Below are 21,080 nucleotides of genomic sequence, written 5' to 3' on the forward strand. Positions count from 1 at the left end.
TCATCCTGCAAAACTGAAACTCTGTACACCTTAAACAGTTCATTTCCTCCCCAGCCACCTGCAATCACCAAAGATACTCTATAACTTCGTATCTCTATAACTCTGACTGCTCTAGGGTACCTCATACAAGTGGAATCATACAATATTTGTCTTTTTGTGATTGGCTTATTTCACTTAACATAATATCCTCAAGGATCATCCATGTTGTAACATATATCAAAATTTCCTTCCTTTTTAAAGGCTGAATAATATTGCATTGTATTGTATACCACAGTTTATCCATTTATCTGTTGGACTCCAGTTTCTTGCACATTTTGGCTCTTGTGAGTAATGCTGCTATGAACATCAGTGTACAATATCTTTTTGCGACACTGATTTCAATTCTTTTGGGCATATATACCTAGAAGTGGGATTGCTGGATCAAACGGTAATTCTATTTTTAGCTTTTTGAGGGACCACCATACTGTCTTCCAGAGTGGCTGCACCATTTTTTATTCCCACCAACAATGCACAAGAGTTCCAATTTCTCCACATGCATGCCAACACTTAGTTCTTTTGATAGCGGCCATCCTATTGGGTGTGCAGTGGTTTTCAACTGCATCTCCCTAATGATTAATGATATTAAGTATCTTTTCATGTGCTTATTGGCCATTTGTCTATCTTCTTTGGAGAAATGTCTATTCAAGTCCTTTGCCCATTTTTTAATCAGACTTTTTTTTTTGGTGGTTGTTGAGCTGTAGGAGTTCTTTATATATTCTGGATATTAATCCTTTATCAGACATGATTTGCAAGTATTTTCTCTGATTTCATGGGTTGCCCTTTCACTGTTATGTCCTTTGGCTTATCACAATTTTTTAAAAATAATTAAACATTAAAAAAATGAAATTTGGGGAATTCCCAGGCTGTCCAGTGGTTAGGACTTGGCATTTTCACTGCCGTGGCCTGGGTTCAATCCTTGGTCAGGGAACTAAGATCCTGAAAGCTGAGCAGCATGGCCAAAAAAATTAAAAATAAATTTTTTTTTAAAAGTGAAATTTGAATCAGACCTCTGAAGCTTCTGCCAGGGAGAAGTCAGGAACTTCTACACCACCCTCCCATCCCCAGTCTCCTTCCCTGAACCCCCAACAGAGGATTCAGAGACTATAGATACTTCAGTTCTCGTATTTTCTCTTTCACATGAACCTCCAAGAATCTATTCACCTCCATGCAGAAGACAGTGTGGAGGCACAGGAAAAAGGACATATGTAACCAGACAGTTACTGAAATAAGTAAGATAATTTCTAGTGCTTATATCTAATGCACTGCAAAGTACAAACACCCAACATATGGGAGGATCTTAAAGTTTTCTCCTTGATAGTGAGGGAGGTAGAATACATAATTTTATGAACACTTTTTACCATGAAGTTGATCTGGTCTACATCAAGAAATTGCCCTTTTTTTCTAGTTTTAAATTAACACTAATGGCCTGCTATAATATCTAAAATGTGTAAAACTAAGTATGAAAGTAAACTAAAGGAGACTGTGGCCTGATTTCAGCAGAATTCCCTTCTGCATGCCTGAGAGGTAGGAAAATTGTACTGCTGAATATCCACAAGCTAATCATATTTTATTTCTAAAGTACTCAATTCAATGTATTTGTAGTCAAAGTTAGAATTTATATATTTTGCCCAGCTTTTATTAATTAACTTTTACAATATGTTCAGTATATATAGTCCTCTAGATAGTGAATAAAAGAGAAGACACACAAAAGTAAGACAGTTGCGAAGGATTGAAAAGTAAGTTACTATGAGAAATTTAAAAAGAAACTTGTGATTGTGGGGTTCATCCACTGGACCACACTACTGCCAAGTAAACTGGAAAAAACAACACTCTAAACTGAAAACCACAGACACTGAGGAACAGGAATAATTTAAGGTGTCAAGAGGTCTTTATTGAAATAATAGCACAGTTACACTTCTAATACCCTTTCCACTTGTATACAATAGATTAAAAATGCTTGCTACATACAGTGCACAGACAGTTCAATAATTAGAATCAACTCAACTGCATTTGAAATAAATAAAATAGGCTATTTAATAATTTAAAGTAAAATTACTGTACAATATGAAAATAAGGATACATAAATGTTAGGATCTACAATACCATAGAAATAAAATCATTATTCTGCATTACACAAAACAGTGCAAGAAAAGAATCCAAATAAGCTTTTGGAGTGCAAAGTTTAAATTTTCCATTTTAAATTATCATGCAGACATAGCATTTCAAGCCATGCTATAGTCTATGGCAAATTTTTTAATTTTGAAAAGGAAAAATGCTAGCCGGTAAATTTACTGTACCATCAAGTGTTGCAACACATAAGGCTGCTGCTCTGCCTACAGTACAGTTTAGAAGGGAGGTATCTTGTTGCACCCAAAAAAATTGAAATTAACAAGTTTATGAAGCAAACACATTTACCTTTTAAGCCTGAAACAAAATAATGTGACAAAAGAGTAATTCTATCCCTGGGTTTAAGAAAAAAGAAAAGGCCTATACCACATAATGAACTAAGAAGCAGTTTTCCACCCATTTTTAAACTCCATAGTGATCCTTAGTTAAAACAACAATGTAACTCTGGGGAGACATATAAAATTCTGATCTCTAGCTGACAAGTGATACAATATCATGGGATTGTGAGAAAAGCAAAAGTAATTTCTGAATATCTATGTTTAATCTGTGTAGAACTTGGTTGCATTACATGTAATAATATGCTTAAAGTATAGTTCAGTTTCAATGTGTATATAAAACTGCCATTTAGGCGAAGACCAAGGAATGCATTTAATACTAAACTGTAAACACATCGGCCACCTTGACTTAGAGTGCACACTGACAACATAAGAGCTCTTCCGCAGACTTTGGCAACAAGACTACATACAGCAGGTCACAGCAGCACGAGCTCACATGGAAGACTGAAAGCACTGCAGAATAACACCACCCAACAGCTCCTATCACAGGGATACGTGGTAATAAGGGGCCTCCTTGTGCTAAGCCACCTTCCAGGTCAGTCCATGTTCTTCAAATTTGTAATGTTCACAACTCAGTAGTCTTAAGTCTGTGCCCTCACTGCATAGACTGACATTGGCTGTACTCTATCCACTGTATGTCCAGAGGGTTACAGTTCTGTCTGCAGAGGACGACAGGAAGGAAAGATCCTGGGTGTGCCACCTGCACTGAATGACTTTGTCCTTGTGTTCCCCCACCACCATGATAGGAAGCTGTTTAGTGAGGTCTCCTAAATTAAAGAAAAGAGATTTGACTTACAGTACAAAATATGTATAGATTTCATAGACTTCCTATTACTTTAAGACATTACAGTATGTAAAAGCCTAATACATTAATATAGTACATTGAAAAGTTTAAACAGTTTAAATTACTGAAGACCTAATTATGTGAGCAGTATTTGGTAACATATACACAGCAACATGACACGGCTGCCACTCTCTCCTTGAAACTCTCTCCCCTTGATACCCCCTGACTTCAGTGCCACCACACCTCAGCCTTCTTTGATGTTTGTCCTCTTCTTCCCGAGTTAAAGTTTGGTGAATCCCAATAGTCAGCCTTCAAATTTCTTGTTCCCTTTATACCTCATCTCCTGTGAAATTTCACCTAGTACCATACTACCGCAGCCATTTATATACTTAAGATTCATGCGCATTTCATCTCCAACCTTGACTTCTCACCTGAGCTCGACTAGTAGACAAACAACTATTTGACATTTCACTTGACTGCCTTGACGGTCAACTTAAGTATAACTTGTTTGAAACAAACTCTTGATTTTCTTGCCTAAACCTGTTCCTCTCCCTACCTGTCTTCCTCATCTCAATGGTACCATCTGCTTGCTCATGCCAAAAACCTAGGAATCAGCACTGATTCCTTTTTCCCTCACTCCCCAAACTTAACAGAAACAAACTAAAATACATCGGTAATTCAGTCACTTCTTACTACCTCTGCCTTTACAACCCTAGTCCAAGCCACCATCATCTTCCACCTGAATTGGTCCAATTGCCTCCTCGCAGATATTTATACTTTCACACTCTCCCTATAATTCAAAATTATTTTTTAAATTTACAGACCATATCACTCCCTATTTTAAATCTTCCGAAGGATTCCTATTATGCTTTTTTAAATGCCTACAAAACCCTGCCTCTGATTTATTCTCCCGCCTCTCTCTCCCTCGGTTCACGAAGTTCCAGCCATACTGGTTTCTTGCAGTGTCATGAGCAAGCCAAATCCATGCCTGCCTCAGCACCTTGACCATGCTATTGTCTGTTCCTAGGGTCCTGGCACAGCTTGTTCTTCTCACCAGGTCTCTGTGCAAATGGCACCTCCCTGGTGAGACCTGCTCTAGCCTGTCCAGCACAGTCTTCCCCTAGCCACCCTGTCACTCTCTCCTGCCTTGCTAATCGTTTAACAGCACTTGCCAATACCTAAAATTACACTGTTTACTGGTTTGGTTTTTACTGACCTCTAAAATATAAGCTCCATCAGGAAGAAAGTTACCTGTCTCATTCATCTCTCTGTCTGTCCCTAGTTGGTACACAGTAAATATTTGCTTAATGTATGTTTAAAAACAAAACTAGATACTGAAGATATAATTATACAGATTATACACTACGTTATTTTAAAGTAGCAGCAGGAGTATTGATACATAAATGTATATTTTAACACCTACCATCACTGAACTCAAAATGACTCAGTATAAAAAATGTTGATTCTTTTAAATATTTTAAAAACTATTTAACAATAAGACTATTCACTCAATTTAATAATTTGTTACAATTCTTCTCAATACATTTACCAAGTAATTTGCTCAGCAGAAGCTATAAAACTAAAAGTTGAAAATGTTGTATAGTCAATCACACTAGATTAACATAAAAGAAAGATTCCAAATAGAATAGGAAAGACTAAAAAAAGGAAAGAGGTCAATTTCCATCACCTTGTAGGTCTGTCACCTTTATTTTCATATCATAGGATCCTGTTAGCAAGTAGTGAGCTCCAGGAGAGAATCGAACAGAGCGAACATCACTGGAATGAGGGTGGTAACTTTGTACCATTCTTCCTCCTCTTATGTCATATAACATGCAGCTGGAATCTTCTTGTCCTGTGGCTAAGAGACGGCCACTGGGATCTACAGCTACAGATGCCACTGCACTGCCTGTAGAGCAGGAGGAATGGAAGGTTTGATATGCAAAAATCAATATAGCTAAACTACAACAGCTACTTATGTTCACTGAACCATACACTAAAGATTTAATGTAGCTTATCAATACTGTTCAGTTATGGAAAAATCCAAACTGTCAACCAATAAATACTTGTATCCTTTTTTTAGAGGATATATTAAGCAAGATTCTGTGAGAAATGAGAAAGCTCCTTTTTTTTTGTCCTTTGGGAGAACCCCCTGGAGCAGCATTACCTATAGTGCAATAGACGAGCCACTTTTCCTAATGCAGTGTTTTCACGACTGGGTAAGTGTCCAGAAATTCTCCCATACCCAGCTCAGAGTCTAGTTGGGGGAACAAAAGATTAAATAACAAAATATGTTTTAGGACACAGTGTGGGAAATATCTCTAAGCAACACATGATTAACCGCCAACAGGAACTGAACAAAAACTAAGCTCTGAGTCTACAGGTTGGACCCTTGACTCTAGGCCACGGAATAATGCCTCCATGGGGGTGCAAACTGGTTCTCAGAGGACAAAAAAATCCTAAATATTAACAATGGTTTGTAACCCTTCGAAGTTCAGCCCTACCAAACCAAAATCTCATTCCTTAGTATTAATGTATTAATTAGCAATAATGAAAATAAGGTTGAGAGCACTACTCTAGACCAAAGTGGCCTGCGAAAACTTAACAGAAAAAAGGGACATAAGTTAGATCTTGAAGAATAGTAAACAGCATAAATAAGAGAGAATGTGTTTACATGTATTACACATATATGTAATTAGAAATAATCTTTGCTTGAATTTTTGATAGAGAAAAGAAGAGTCTATCAGGAGGAATTACATGAGAAAATGTTTAAAGGAAAGGCATAAAAATGTTTAAGGATAGGTAGCTTAGTTTGACTGCAGTTTCTTGCTTTCACAAGTTAACATAAAAGGTAGCTTGTAGCTGAGACCTAAGAGCAGGTTAGGACCAGACCATCAAGCATCTTGAAAGCCAAACTGCAGAGTGTGAGCTTGTTCCTATACACAGCCCAACATCACTGCAGGTTTCTAAGCAAGAGGTTTACATGATCCAAGGAGTGCTCTGGGAAGATTAATCTATGTGAAAATGTGTATCAAATTAAAATGGACAGACTATAGAAGGGAAACCACTGGAAGACAAGATAGAACAGTAGAATAATGAGAGAATAAGGGCCTGAATGATGACATGTAGACAGATTTCAGGAAAAAATTGAATAAAGAATCAACAGTCTTGTCAACTAACTGCCTGGATGGGGGCAAAAAAAAGAAGTGAAAAATGAGCCCCAGATTTCAAATCTATGTGCACAAGGAAATAAGAGAACCATTATCAAACACAGAGAAAATGGGAATAAGAGCGGATTTCCAAGGGAATATAATGAGCTTAGCTTTACAAGTGCAAAGTTTATGGTGCCAACAGAATTCTAGGTTCATTTATTCAACAAAGTTATTAGATCACTACTCCCTTGGGCCAGGCACTATGGTAGATGTTAAATCTACTCTGAGAAATAAAACAGATATGACTGCTGCCTTTGTGAAACTTAAAATCTACTGAAGGAGACCAGCAATAAACACACAAATATATAACTTTAAATAGTGATGAGAAGTATAAAGGAGAAAAACAAGTTCGAAGATAGAAAATAATGGTAAGGTCCCAATTAAGGCAAAGAAGACCTTTCTGGCAACGTGCTAGTAAAGCTAAGACCAAACATGAGAGGACCTGACCATGAGCAGACAAGTGGAAGAACATATCTGGTTTGATTCAAAGTATAGAAGATCCATGAAAGTTGAGAGAATAGCTAAAGCATTACAGAAAAAACAAAAAAATTAAGAATATAAGACAGGTCTTTTCACTTGGAATAGCACCACAGAACTGCTATTAAAAACTACAAAGGCAGGGCTTCCCTGGTGGGGCAGTGGTTGAGAGTCCGCCTGCCGATGCAGGGGACACGGGTTCGTGCCCCGGTCCGGGAAGATCCCACATGCCGCAGAGCGGCTGGGCCCGTGAGCCATGGCCGCTAAGCCTGCGTGTCCAGAGCTGTGCTCCGCAACGGGAGAGGCCACAACAGTGAGACGCCCGCATACCTCAAAAAAAAAAAAAAACAAAAACTACAAAGACCGAAAAGGGACTCTAAAATAAAGACAATGGCAGAATACTGTCACTTTTAGATACCAGTATTTTAAAAGGTGATATAACACAAAGAGCAGTAGCCTCAGTTTACACAGAGCAATCCATGTTAAATTAAAAAAGCAAGGTACATGTCATATGCTACCATTTGTGTCTGTGTATATGTGTGTTTAAAGGAGAAGGGAGATTATGATATACAAACTTTTTGCTTATATACTTACAGAATATTCCTAGAAGAATAAATAAGAAACTGGTCCCTTAGGGAAAGACACCAAGAAACAGGAGTGGGAAGAAAATGTTTTACACCCTTTTGCTCAATTTTTGTCATGTGTATGCAATTAAAACATGTTTTTTTTAAAAGGTCTGAGTTCTAAAACGACCCTGCTAACAGAATAATTAGCGCATGATACTTAATCTCCTCGGGCCTTGGTTTCCTTAGCTGAATATTATTTTTACAAATAAACTAACAGATGAAAGCATTTTGTAAGAATTTAAGGTAATCAATAAAATGCCAAGTAGTTAGTTTCTATGGTTCCTATTTTTTTTTAACATGTTTTGCAGGGGAGAAGAAGTGAGTGCAATCTATAAAGTTTCTTTCTCATATAAATTTATTTAAATTCCAAAAAAACCTACCAGTTCCATGGAATGTTGTGCCAACAACGCGAACACAGCTTGGTACACGGAGATCCCAGAACCTAACAGTCTTATCTTGGGAACCAGACGCAATCATCCAGCCACTCCAAGTGTAAAGCGCTAAAATATGCCCTAAAAGATCATATAATCAGTTATTACCATGGAACAGTATTTTTCTAAAACACATTCAAAGCTAAGTATTCCTTACTGTTGAGCACATCTAATCTAGTTAATCAAATATACTGTGTGGCAGGGATTTTCCATATATATCAAATATACTGGCAATTTTCAAAAAATTAAATTCAGTAAAAGGCACATCAAAACCATGCTGTATAAACTTAACCTTTTTTGGTGAGTCAAATATTTCAGGACATCATAATTAGTACTGAAAAAAATATTATCATTTGAAATTAGGGCAAATTTTCCAAAGAGGAAGCACAGGATTGTGGGATTAGATCACCAGCTTTGGAAGGGACAGACCTGTTCTGCCATGTTTGGCAGTAAGATAATGAGCAGGTCATTTTGCCTTTTCAAGTTTTGCCTTTTCCATGTGTAAAATGGAGATAGAACTTCTGGCCTTATAAGGTTGTTGTGAGGATTAAATTAAGGAATTATGTGTATAAGTAAAGGAAAATGTTAGCTATCATTACTGTGTTGTTATCCAAAGTTCACAATTTAGATTTTTGAAATAAAAATTTCCTGTCCTAAAGAAATCCCTTTTGATGCAATATACCCCCATTAATGAAAATGCATAGGGGGAAAAAGCATGGGATGAACAAAAAGAAGAGTAGCATCTGAGACTGATATCACATACCGGTATGCCCACTCAGAGCATGGAGGCCCTGTCCTCTTTGACAATCGGTTGTATAAATGTTACAATCCCCTGCTCCAGCACTTATCAAAATAGCTCCACCACTTTCTGGGCCTTCCATAAATGCCAAGTCTCTAATTGTCCCATCATGCATACTAAATTCCAGATCCGGTCCTGAAACAGCAATAAGAATTTTAAAAAAAGACGCTGCTCAACTTACTGTGATAATTTGAGATTGCTAAAATGCCTCCAAACTGACCAAGAGTAGTAGAACAGTAGAATGGTATGGTTTATATTTTCATTTTGGAATTGATATAATAATCAATTTCACTTTACTGAGTAAAAAAAGTCAAGAAATCAAAATACCGACTAGGTTATCATCATCACTAAAACAGAGCTATATACAGAGTTACCTTCTTGGCTTTTATCCCAAAGAAAATAAAGAAAAAACAGATACTCTCTGGAAAATATTCACTAATACAATTCTGGAAGTTATATAAAAGTTATTTTTCTGATGACAATAATTTTCTGAGGATTAGACACCACCTGGCCACCTTGTAAGAACTGATTAAAAAAGAATAATGCCGGGCTTCCCTGGTGGCGCAGTGGTTGAGAGTCCGCCTACCAATGCAGGGGACACCGGTTCATGCCCCGGTGCGGGAGGATCCCACATGCCACGGAGCGGCTGGGCCCGTGAGCCATGGCCGCTGAGCCAGTGCGTCCGGAGCCTGTGCTCCACAACGGGAGAGGACACATCGGTGAGAGGCCCGCGTACCACAAAAAAGAAAAGAATAATGCCTCATGAACACAAGCAATTAGAATGTAAAAGAATTCTTAATGGTATATTCTTAGATTTTACTAAAAACAGTACAGAGCTATATCAGAGACACACATGGGGAAACATAAAGAACACACTGGCAAGCTACTGCTTGCATACTCGGCCCCTACCTGTTGCATTACAAGTCTCTGCATTGAAGGGCAGCACTTTGACGTATTTGTCATTTGATCCTGTCGCTAATAACTGTCCACAAGGACTCCAGGCCACACAGTAAATGGATCCTTTGTGATGCTTATTCCTTTTAAAACGCACCACTGGCTGCTTAGGGATGTCATGTGCACTAGAAAGAAAAATCGCAAAAAGATACTTCAATTTCTTGCTTACTAAGGTTAATGAATGTGAAGTGAATGTGAAGTTCTGCGTTATGGTTGTTCTTGAGGGAGGGAGCAAAAAAAGTATCAGACAATATGTTAACAACAATTTTCAAACTCTTAGACAAAATAAATTTAAAGCATATTTATAATCCAAAAGTAAAATTATTAACCATTATTATACTAATCTTAAGTCTTATTTCAGACCACATAGGGAAGAGGATATTTAAGTCTTCATTTCACAGATTTTCATATATTTTTAAATTCCCAAAAGAATTTTAAAAAGAGCTGATGATGCTTCTAATTCAAAAAGTTCAATAAACATTTATTAAACATATAATATGAGCAATTGCCTGGGGCTAGGGGAAGGCAAAGGATAAAGAAAAGGACAGAGAAAAAAATAAAAGTGGCAAGAGATCTGTCCTGAGTTTAGTATCTGGCAGGGGTAGATGTTTCATGACTACCCACATACAGTAAAGCGAGTATAAATATTATAGTCCAATACAAGGTACTAGGCCTTAAAGGACAGGGAGAATTATTACAGAAAGAGATGAAGGCAGGAAGACTGCTTCAGTGAAGATAAAATATAGTGGGGAGACCAGCCCAGTATGCAGCATGGGAAAAAGTTTGTGGGACTGGCGGGGAGAAGCCTGGGGCATTCCAGAGACTGAGTGGGACAGACATGATGGGTGAGGAGCAGCAAGCACAGCTGGGGAAGGTCCCAAATGCCATGCTCCTCTATAGCTTGGCCTTTAATGGGAGTCTAACACTGGTTTAGTGGAGTAGTATCATCTTATCTGTACTTTAAAACATAGACTATATTAAGATACTATAGGTATAATGATAACATCAAGTCTATGTAAGAAAATGTACATGTTTTTGGAGATTTATCCTAAAGGGTGAAATGACATATCTAGGATTAAAATACCTTAAAATACTTTAGTAAACAAAAAGGATGTAGAAATGTGACAAAAATCTTGACAAATGCATTTCAGTGTACTAATCTCTACTTCTGTGTATGCTTAAAATTTTCATAATTAAGAAATTTTTAAAAAACAATAATATTGATAAATCTTCAACACTTACAACGTGCTTAATAGTGATAGAGAAAATAAATCAGATCAAGATTCTCTTTTCAGCTGCACATCCAGTTCATTGCCAGGGCCAACCAATTCTTTCTTTAAATGGATTTTACCTCCATCCATTTTCCACTGCCATCACACTGGCCATTGACAACAGCCTCCTACCTTTCTCCTAGCATCTAATCTTATTGCCATCTGACCCAGAGTTTACATCACAATACTGTTCTGCTGAAAACTTTCAGCAGCTTCCCACTGCACTCACCATAAAATCCAAAATGGATACAAAACTGCATGATTTAGTTCACATCTATCTCCGTAGCCTCATCACACTACCGCTCACAATACACCAGCCGATCTGAACTTGTTTTGGTTCCTTAAAAAGCCAAGCTCTTTCTCACTTCATGTTCCCTCTAATTACTATCTTATCCCTTCTCTTCACATGGCTAGGTTCTACTCATCCTCAGATCTCAGCTTTAACACATCTTCTTCAAAGAGGTCCTACTCTGACTCCCCAGTTCCCTCATCTCCCATTTTACTATGCTACAGCACCTTGTACTTTCTCTTCATAGCACCTACCACAATGTATAATTACATTTATTAGTGTGCCTATCTCCATAATATCCATCTTCGCCACTAAGACAGAAGTTCCATAGGTGAATGAACATGTCTGTTTTACTCACAACTATCCCCAAAGCCTAGCACATAGAAGGAGCTCAAAATATATTTGTTAAATAAATGAATTTATTTTCATAAAAATCAGTTTCTTCAAGGGAGTCTATGAAACATCTGTGCCAGCATGAGAAATACAAAAGAGGAAAGTCAATTTAAGATCAGATTAACCTTAAATACACAAAGTCTTTGGCTCTGCCTACATAATTGTTTTTCTTTTCCACGCCCTAATCTGGAATTCTGCCTATTCTCTCTCATATAATCCTACTTAACTAACACAATGAGCATCAATAAATTATATTACTATCATCTAACATGATCCCTATTCCCCTTCCCAACCTTTAAATGCTACTGCAGTCCAAAAGCCTAAATTTCTAGTTTCAGATAAGAGATATACCAAAAAATGCAAATAAATAAATAATCTCGCCCCTCTGTTCTCCAAACTGGGGTTATAATAAAAAAGCCTAAGGGTTGTAAAAAGTTTCCAAAACATATTATGACATGTACTGCTTTTTATTTTTAAATTTTTAAAGATGTGTAGCTTGTTTTATTCGAGTGTTTTTGTCTACTGGTATGAAAACTATTCCATTTGTGGCCATTTCTCTAACCACAAAATCTACCAAATAGTTCTTGATCTTTATAATGCCTATTTATTTTGATAGTAAAAGCCTTGACAAATAAATTGACAAAAAGAGTTCAAATTCGGTTTTCTGTGAGATTATATCTAAGGTATATGCTTTCTCAGTAACTTTAAAGAATTAGTTGTACACCTAATACATAAGGTCATGTGCCTGGTTTTTTGCGACATATGCCTTTAAAGATATATCTCTTATTTTCAAATCCCATAATCTGTTAAAACAAGAGACTAAAATCAAAATTAGGTTGACCAAATGAAAATTGAATCTTTCTAGGTCAAAATGGTCAAATATCAGCAATTTCATATAGTTCAACCTAATACTTCTTTGAAGTTATTAGTATAAGACATTTTAAATTTTCTCCAAGTCTATAACCAGCAATACTTTGTCTTTATGTAATTAAGCTAGAAGGATCTTGCAGATTTTTTAAAAAATTAACAAAAACCATGTAAATAAAGACAACTAGACTATTGAGTGAACAATGGCCTAATCAAAAACATTTTATGAAAAACAACTTATAAAGTTAATCGATGATTCTTATGTATATTTCCTAAGTATTGAAAACGAAAATGTAAAAGCTTAATAAAAGGAAAAGAAATAAAAATTAAACACTACTGAATGGCAATTCTTAAAAAAGCGACCATATAGCTAAATTAAAAACTAAAGTAAGAATGGCACAATAAATCATCTATCCTTACCTTGGATCAATTACTTCTGGATAGGCACATACTCTCAGAGTTTTTGAATTTGAACCAACAGCATATAGACCACCACCTGGATGAAAAGCCACTGCTCTAACAGCTTGTGTGTCTTCTAGGGTATTAATACAAACAAACTGCTTTTTTGTTTTGTCATCCTATGGAAAGAATGAATATGAAAGTCATTCTATAAAAAAATGAATTTGAAAGAATTTGTCTTTATCTCATTTTAAATTCATCTGAACTGTATTATTCACTTCATCACTTTAATGTTCATAATCTACAATCATACATTCTTTTGAATGGCAAATCCAAATTAAGCCCAATTTTTCTATTTTTGCTACTCATTGCTAAACTAAGCTCACATAGATCACAGACATTCAAGTTTTTCTTCGTTTACTATGACAAAATATAAGAATATGCATTCCCATATTAAGTTCTCTTTAACTGTCAAGGAAAAAAATAGCCCACATGTATAGTTCCTACAAAAACAGAAAACTGTTCATGTTTCTAAAAGTAGGAAATATAAAACACTATTATTTAATCATTTTAAGGTTAAAAAAAAGTTTGCCATTATCTCCGGCAATGAATACTTTAATATTTCAAACTCAAATTGTAAAATACCCTTTTAAAACTGTAAAAATGATTTTAATCAGAAAATTTAATTTCAGCCTCATTTCTATTTTAAACTGTCAACCTGTCTGTCCACAGCCCTCTTCTGAGGAAGGCAAGTTGAAACAGCTCTGTATAAAAGCTTTGGTGACTGCTATTATTGGTATCATTTGAAACCACCCTGCTACCCTGACCAGGACTGGACCCTGGACCTGGAACAGAGCCCTCCAGGCTGGGTGTGGTGCACAGACCCAACCAAATTCTCTTTGTGTAGGTACTTGACATTCATACGTTCCAAAGGCAAATCACTTCAGCTCTGGTTGTATGCTGAGAGCTCTAGAATCCATAGTGATTATTATATCAATGAAGAGACTATACATCTCCCTACCCAAACTTTTATGTATTCAGCAATACATCCTCATGGGGGAGTAGGAGTTAAAGCTAATATATTACAATCTGTCTTACGTAACTGAATTGAATTCTTGTATTATTCATATCAATTTATTTGACTAGAAATACTACATTTTCCATTAATCCATATACAAGAAAGGTGACTATTTACCAAATGAATAGCATGGGTAGATAAGAGAAAAATGGAGGGGAATGACTAATTGATTAAATGGCCAATAGCACATTAATAATAATTACTAAGGGTTGCTTTACAGCAGAAGTGGCAGAGCCAAAATTAACTTTACCTGCTCTTCTCCAGTGTATTTAAATTTTTTTTTAATTTGTTGCCATTGAAAAAATAGATTTCACATAAAAATCTAACTTTCTAGCTTTTCTTGAAAATCAAAAGAACTAGAAACACTAGGCCAGCATATTTCTTTGTGCAAGGGACAAATATTCCTATGTACTTATCACAAAAATAGTCAACTTTATTCATTTATGTTACCTGTTTGGCCCCATAAGCATCTGAAATAATTATTGTTTATGGGGTTAAAATTTGAACTAGAGAAAATAAGATAGAGTGAAGGTGTATACTGGTTAGAGAAGGATATCGGGTTCCAAAGCAAAAAACAAATGCATTGATGAGAAGCCCAAAGGAGTAAAGATATAATAATACCTTAACTAATTAACCACAGGGTTCAGAGAGTAGTGACACAGCCCTAACTCATGCGCCAAGATCACCACTGGACAATTAATATGAATACTCTCAAAATGTGATTTCTCAGGCAACCCCTTCACTTCACTCAGTGAAAGCTCAACTACCCTGAGGTAACTACCAGCATTAACAATAATGACTATTTCTAAAGGTTGTTCTTTCTTTAAGTTGAGAATTCCTTGACAAAATTTGCAAGTAAATAGAAAAATAATGAACCTTCCTTCCCCTAAGTATTACCTCTTCCCCTCTTGATCTTGACAGATTCCCTGAAGAATCTCCAAGAGGTGGCTTAATGACCGAATGTTCTGATGAGCTGTGTGAATAGAAATTCAAGTACAGTTTACTCTGAATATCAAAACAGAAACTAACTTGTCCTTTCAATCTCTAATATTTATTTTTTTGGCAAATGACACCCACTGACTCCAGTCATAGTTACTCTCTGGAGTCATTTATTAAGAGGCTCTGGACTCATAACACAAAGCATAGTTAGTTGTAAGGAAGGAATGAGAAGCCATTCTAGAAAAGAGATTAAGTCAAAGTCTACAAATTTTATAGTCAGATGTCAACTACCTTTTCCCTGCTTAGTTCCAGAATCCTGGTTGCTATGCTTAAATACTAACCCAGGCAGGAACCTGGATTGCTCTTTAGAAAAATTATCTGGACCATGAAAAAAGACTAACAGAAACTTGACAGTTCAGGGTCCCACAATAAAACAATGTTTCCATTTAATCACTTTTTGGTGAGGCCAACAGGTAAACACATGCATCCATACATGTGGCCCTTCCTTCCAATCAGCTTTTTTAAAAAATGCCTCACTCCCAATAGTCAAATGCTTGAAGAAAGCCTCCTAAATAAAAACCAGAGACTAGAGTCTTCCCTGGTGGTGCAGTGGTTAGGACTCCATGCTTCCACCGCGGGGGCACTGGTTCCACCCCTGGTCAGGGAACTACGATCCTGCAAACCCTGAAATGCAGCCAAAAACAAAACAAAACAAAACAAAAAAAACGAAGAGTAAAATAAACAAGAAAGGAATTTGGAAGAAGGAAGACAATTAAGGAAACAAAAATTACAAAAATATAATTAAAATCCTAAGAAATATAAGGGGAAATAATGAATCCAGGAAACAAGAAAAATATCTATTAAAAAATATAAGGAAAATTAGAGAATAAGAGCTTAGAAAATAAAAATGATACCAGAAAAAATTAATCAATATAAAATGGAGGTAAGAAAATTGCTACATAAATGTTTTCGATATTCTAGCACTTAAGTTTCCAGCTTAAAAGAGCCCACGAAGTATCCAGCAAAATGAAGTAAAATAGACCTACTCTGATGTGTATCATCATGAAGTTTTAGAACATCAGGGAAGACAAAGTCCTAAAAAATCCCAGAGTGGAAAAAGCAGTAGTTCTCATACAAAGGATCATATCACAATGGCATCAGACTTTTCAATATGTATGTGAGCATGTAGCAATGACTCTGAAACTCTGAGAAATGATTTCCATTCTAGAATTCTATACTCAGCTATACTAACAAGTCAAATATGAAATACTTAGACATGCAAGATCTCAGAAACTTGTACTCTGATGTACCCCTTTTCAGAAAACTACATGAGATCCTAAAACAGGGGATCCAATACAGGGAACAGACAAAGGAAACTCCCAGGAGAATGGTGAAGGAAAGTCCCAGGACTATCTAGGCCTGAATAAAATGACTTAGAAGCAATGAATATAAAGTGAACCAGGAGTGATCTTGGAGGGGTATCTCCCAGGGGGAAAAAAATGGAAAGAGAAAGTACCTAATATTTTTTACTGTAATGAGGAGTTTTATGATTTTACAGTTCTGTCACAGCATCTGCAGATAGTTTAGTACCAAGAAGACTAAGCATGTATACACATACACATGCACACCAAAAATGAGGCAATTACTCCCCCCCATGAAAAACAAAAAAGTTTTGTGAAAGGAAATATATTCATATTATATGACTCAGTTGTAAATAACATTTACATGGCCATAGTAATGTTAACACTGAATACCGATTTAAACAAAAATTGATGTATATTAGAAGAAGGTGTAGACAAAATTAATGTGTTGTGGGTAAGGTATGGTAGCTAAATCTAATTGGCAGGGAATCAAGGGATAATAAAAACAGCAATAGAAGCAGATTATTCAGAAATGTGGAGATACATAGCAAAAGTAACAGCTAACTAGGTTGAAAATGGCAGCCTACTGGAAACAGAAGTCATGGACAAAGATGGGTAAGAGAGGGGATTCTGTTTTGTTTTAAGCCTTGAAGTGCTATTTGTCCTTTTAAACCATGCATGTATATTACTTTGATAAAAATAAAAACCAATTTTAAAATCTGAGTTCTAGTTTGCTGGGTACACAAAACAAGTGTTATAGGAACTGTAATAAAGAAGCAAATATTAAATAAACTTATATTCTTAAGTATAAAACTAGAGTTTTTGATACTAAATGTATAAAGCTAATTCCTGTAAACATCCAAATGCCAAAAGCAAGTTATGCATTTTAAAACGAACTATTCCCAAAGGTGTTCAATATTATAATAGAGGAAGAAAATGCTCAACTATTCCCATTGCATAAACTAACACTTGTCTACTGATAACAAGATGAAAATTTTTCTCTGACTACTGAAAATATAAATATGCAAGAAGTCTCAATTGCTGTAACTACCAGAGCTGCCAAGACTGTCTTGCTGCAATCATTCCACCATGTCAGAAAACATCTTCTTGTGCCCTGGATGTCTGTGAATTAAAAGCTTATTTGTTGAAAGGTACCAATGGCAAGGGAAAAAACTGGGGAGAAGATAAAGCCTAAAACTGTATGATCTCTGAGTAAGATGGCTTATAAAAAAATAGAATTGCCTTGGTGGTGGTAAGAAAGCAAAAAGAAAAATAGGAGAATAAAGACTATTAAGAGACTCAGAAGTTAGTAGAAGAGAATATAGATAAATGAAGGCAGATCAGAAAAAAAAATTTTGTAGGTAATGAACTGTAAAAACTTTCATTTGTAAGGCTCCAAAGAGAAGTTCAACTTTCCAAGTCTATGTATTAGTATGAAGTTAACATTTCCAGGTCTAACAAAGTAAAGCACTTACATTTGGTTTCCACAAGAAGGTGATTCCTCAAGAAAAGGTGTGTGATTTATTGATCCAGGATTACTAGGAGTGCTTGTGTGAATATCTGAAGCATCATGTGTTAATCTCTGACTAGAGTCTTGGGATGGTGTAGAAAAACTAGTGATGGAAGAATTATTAGATCCATTGCCTTTGTTCCCATTACATTGCTGGTTGAGCGCTGGTACCTCATTACCAAGGCTATCCATTCCAATATTTAATTCACCTAGCTTTTGAATGGACCTATAAAATAAAACAACATAATTATATTAAAATAAAAACTTAGTCATATTCCTAACATATAGAAGACTGAAAATTTGAGAGGGTAAATACATGCACATATAACATATAATACATGACAAGTTTAGTACTAAAAATTACCATCATCAGTTTAAGACATAACCAAGAAACTGAAAGAAGATCCAAATTTTCCTATAGTATATCACTGTAAAGGAGACAGGCATAATGGGTATCACTGATTTTTTTTAAAGCACCTTTTACCATAAAAAAACAGAAAAAAAATCTGTTTCTTCTCCAGTACAACTTTGGTTCAATTTTCAACATGAAAATTAATTTCCCAAAATAATAAAAATATCACCACTATCAAATTTCTCACCAACAAAACAAAACAAGCCATTTTCATTTCATCTGTCTAGTAATGTCATATCAACTAAGAAATGGATGACTAGAGCAGGCCATGATGGGACAAAGTCAAGTGGCATCCCTATTATCCACACATTCACTCATTCATTCATTTATTCATTCTACAAAAACTATTTGCCAGGCTCTGATCTAGGCACTAGTGAGATAAAACAGGGAGCAAAACAAGGTGGCCTTGGGGTCTTTCCCTCACCGCAAGTCTCCCTACGTCAGGGTAGCCTGACTCCTTATGCTGGACTCAGGGCTCCAAAGGGCACAGAGGAAGCTGCCAGGCTCTCTTAAGACTTAGACCAGAACTGGAGAATCACTTTCTCCCGCCTAGATTTAGTATGAGAGAGGACTACATAAGGGATGTAACTACCAAGGGGTATTGTGGCTCACTGTATTTTCTAATTTACCTACATTAAACATTAGTGTTCGTGTGTGTGCTTGTGCATGCGTGCATGTGTATGTTTAGGGCTTAAAAAAGACTTTAGGAGAGCAGTTTAATATTATTAAAGGAATTGGCAGCCATTACTAAATATTTATCAGTTAAAATGTTTAACTAGACAGTACTTCTAATCGTCTATGAAACACTAATCCTGTGAAATGCTCCCCATAAAAAAAGATCCTGGGCTTCCCTGATGGCGCAGTGGTTGAGAGTTCGCCTGCCGATGCAGGGGACGCGGGTTCGTGCCCCGTCCGGGAGGATCCCACATGCCGCGGAGCAGCTGGGCCCGTGAGCCATGGCCGCTGAGCCTGCGCGTCCAGAGCCTGTGCTCCGCAACGGGAGAGGCCACAACAGTGAGAGGCCCGTGTACAGCAAAAAAAAAAAAAAAAGATCCTGAGTCAAATAAATGTGGGAAATGCTAAGTATAAAGAATCTAAAATGCAAATATCATATTGATTTTCTCAAAGTGGGGAGGATGGGGAAGGCCTATAATAAGTGCCAATTATTAGTGCCTATTATAAGTGCCAATTATTAGTAACAGAAACAAAATATCAAGAGGTATAAAGTAGTGATACAGTACTGTTAATAATAATCCTATCATGCTTTAGTTGATTTTTTTCAGTAAGTTCTATTACAGAACATGACTCTTATTTCTCTGCCTCTTTCTATGCCTCTGGGAAGGAAGAAACAAAATTTAATTCTGGAAACTGCTCTGCTGCTAGAATGATTTGGAAGACTAAAACATTAAGGGGAAAAAAGTATATTTTAATTTCTAGATTCTATCTCTATTCAATTTGTCCTTGGTATTAGTCAGGTACTTTAATGTCCTGGTACAGGCTCAGTTATATAAGGTCCAGAAAAAAAGGATTGAACTATTTTTTTTGTTTGTTTTTTTGTGGTACGCGGGCCTCTCACTGTTGCGGCCTCTCCCGTTGCGGAGCACAGGCTCTGGACGCGCAGGCTCAGCGGCCATGGCTCACGGGCCTAGCCGCTCCGCAGCATGTGGGATCTTCCCGGACCGGGGCACGAACCCGTGTCCCCTGCATCGGCAGGTGGACTCTCAACCACTGCGCCACCAGGGAAGCCCTGAACTATTATTTTAAAGAGTTAGAAAACAGAATAGATAAGAAATGGTTAAGACAACAACAGAGGGCTTCCCTGGTGGCACAATGGTTAAGAATCTGCCTGCCAATGCAGGGGACACAGGTTCAAGCCCCAGTCCAGGAAGATCCCACATACCGCGGAGCAACTAAGCCCATGCACCACAACTACTGAACTTGCGCTCTAGAGCCCGCAAGCCTCAACTACTGAGTCCTCATGCCACAACTACTGAAGCTCACGTGCCTAGAGCCCATGCTCCACAATAAGAGAAGCCACCGCAATGAGAAGCCCGTGCACCGTAATGAAGAGTAGCCCCCGCTCGCCGCAACTAGAGAAAGCCCGGGCGCAGCAACGAAAACCCAATGCAGCCAAAAAAAAAAAAAAAAAAAAGACAGCAACAGAGAATTTATATGAAACTAATTTACGAAAACTTAGGATAAACACCCATTCATATTTATTTATAATAGACCTGGTTACCCTATGGATTTTTATAACATACTTACCTTTAGTACAATTTAAAATTCTAATCTCTAAAGAAATTGAGAACAGTTGTTAAATAATAAATATGCTCTAAACTGAACCTAAATTATAAGAAATAATTTGAATTCTATTTATTATTGTCTTTAAAGGAAGAATAAACCATCTGGAATAGTTTAACTTTTTTTCTGAGAAAGGACATCTTACTACTACCAGAATCACAGAACCTTGCCACTTCATGTTCTGACTTAATGCTAGGTATCTGCTTTCACTGAAAAATAAAACAGTCAGGAAGTCAAACTGCAACCATGACTTACTGATATGAAGATGACATCCAAGAACTAGAAGTAGCAATTCATCAAATTAGGATAATTCTCATAAGCCACTGACTTGATCAGAGGTGATAATTAAACGACCCTCAAACTGAATGTTCAGAAGCCTACCTAGACTCTATAGATTACCACTAATACAAGTTCCTTGTGTGAAGGTTTGAAGACAGGATCAGTTTCAGGCTCACTGACTTGCATAACACGCAGAGTGT

The 21,080-nt window shown here is 36.7% G+C and overlaps 1 protein-coding gene across 6 annotated transcripts in view; it reads right to left on the reverse strand.

The window, feature by feature from the left end:
* Positions 1-1,905: 1,905 nt before the first annotated feature.
* Positions 1,906-21,080, reverse strand: part of WDR47 (WD repeat domain 47) — a 57,967-nt gene continuing 38,792 nt past the window's right edge. For 4 of the 6 annotated variants that reach the window (XM_067727124.1, XM_067727123.1, XM_067727125.1 and 1 more), the window contains 8 exons: positions 17,854-18,114; positions 14,976-15,051; positions 13,022-13,179; positions 9,737-9,906; positions 8,792-8,968; positions 7,978-8,109; positions 4,973-5,191; positions 1,906-3,268 (listed from right to left, as the gene is read on the reverse strand). In XM_067727124.1, coding sequence (XP_067583225.1) covers positions 3,126-3,268; positions 4,973-5,191; positions 7,978-8,109; positions 8,792-8,968; positions 9,737-9,906; positions 13,022-13,179; positions 14,976-15,051; positions 17,854-18,114 — 1,336 coding nt within the window. In that variant the 3' untranslated portion in view covers positions 1,906-3,125. The remainder of the gene's footprint in view (positions 3,269-4,972; positions 5,192-7,977; positions 8,110-8,791; positions 8,969-9,736; positions 9,907-13,021; positions 13,180-14,975; positions 15,052-17,853; positions 18,115-21,080) is intronic. The other 2 variants (XM_067727122.1, XM_067727120.1) reach the window with 1 other exon arrangement.

Source organism: Pseudorca crassidens, chromosome 2 (assembly GCF_039906515.1).
Source record: "Pseudorca crassidens isolate mPseCra1 chromosome 2, mPseCra1.hap1, whole genome shotgun sequence".
Lineage (NCBI taxonomy): Eukaryota > Metazoa > Chordata > Mammalia > Artiodactyla > Delphinidae > Pseudorca > Pseudorca crassidens.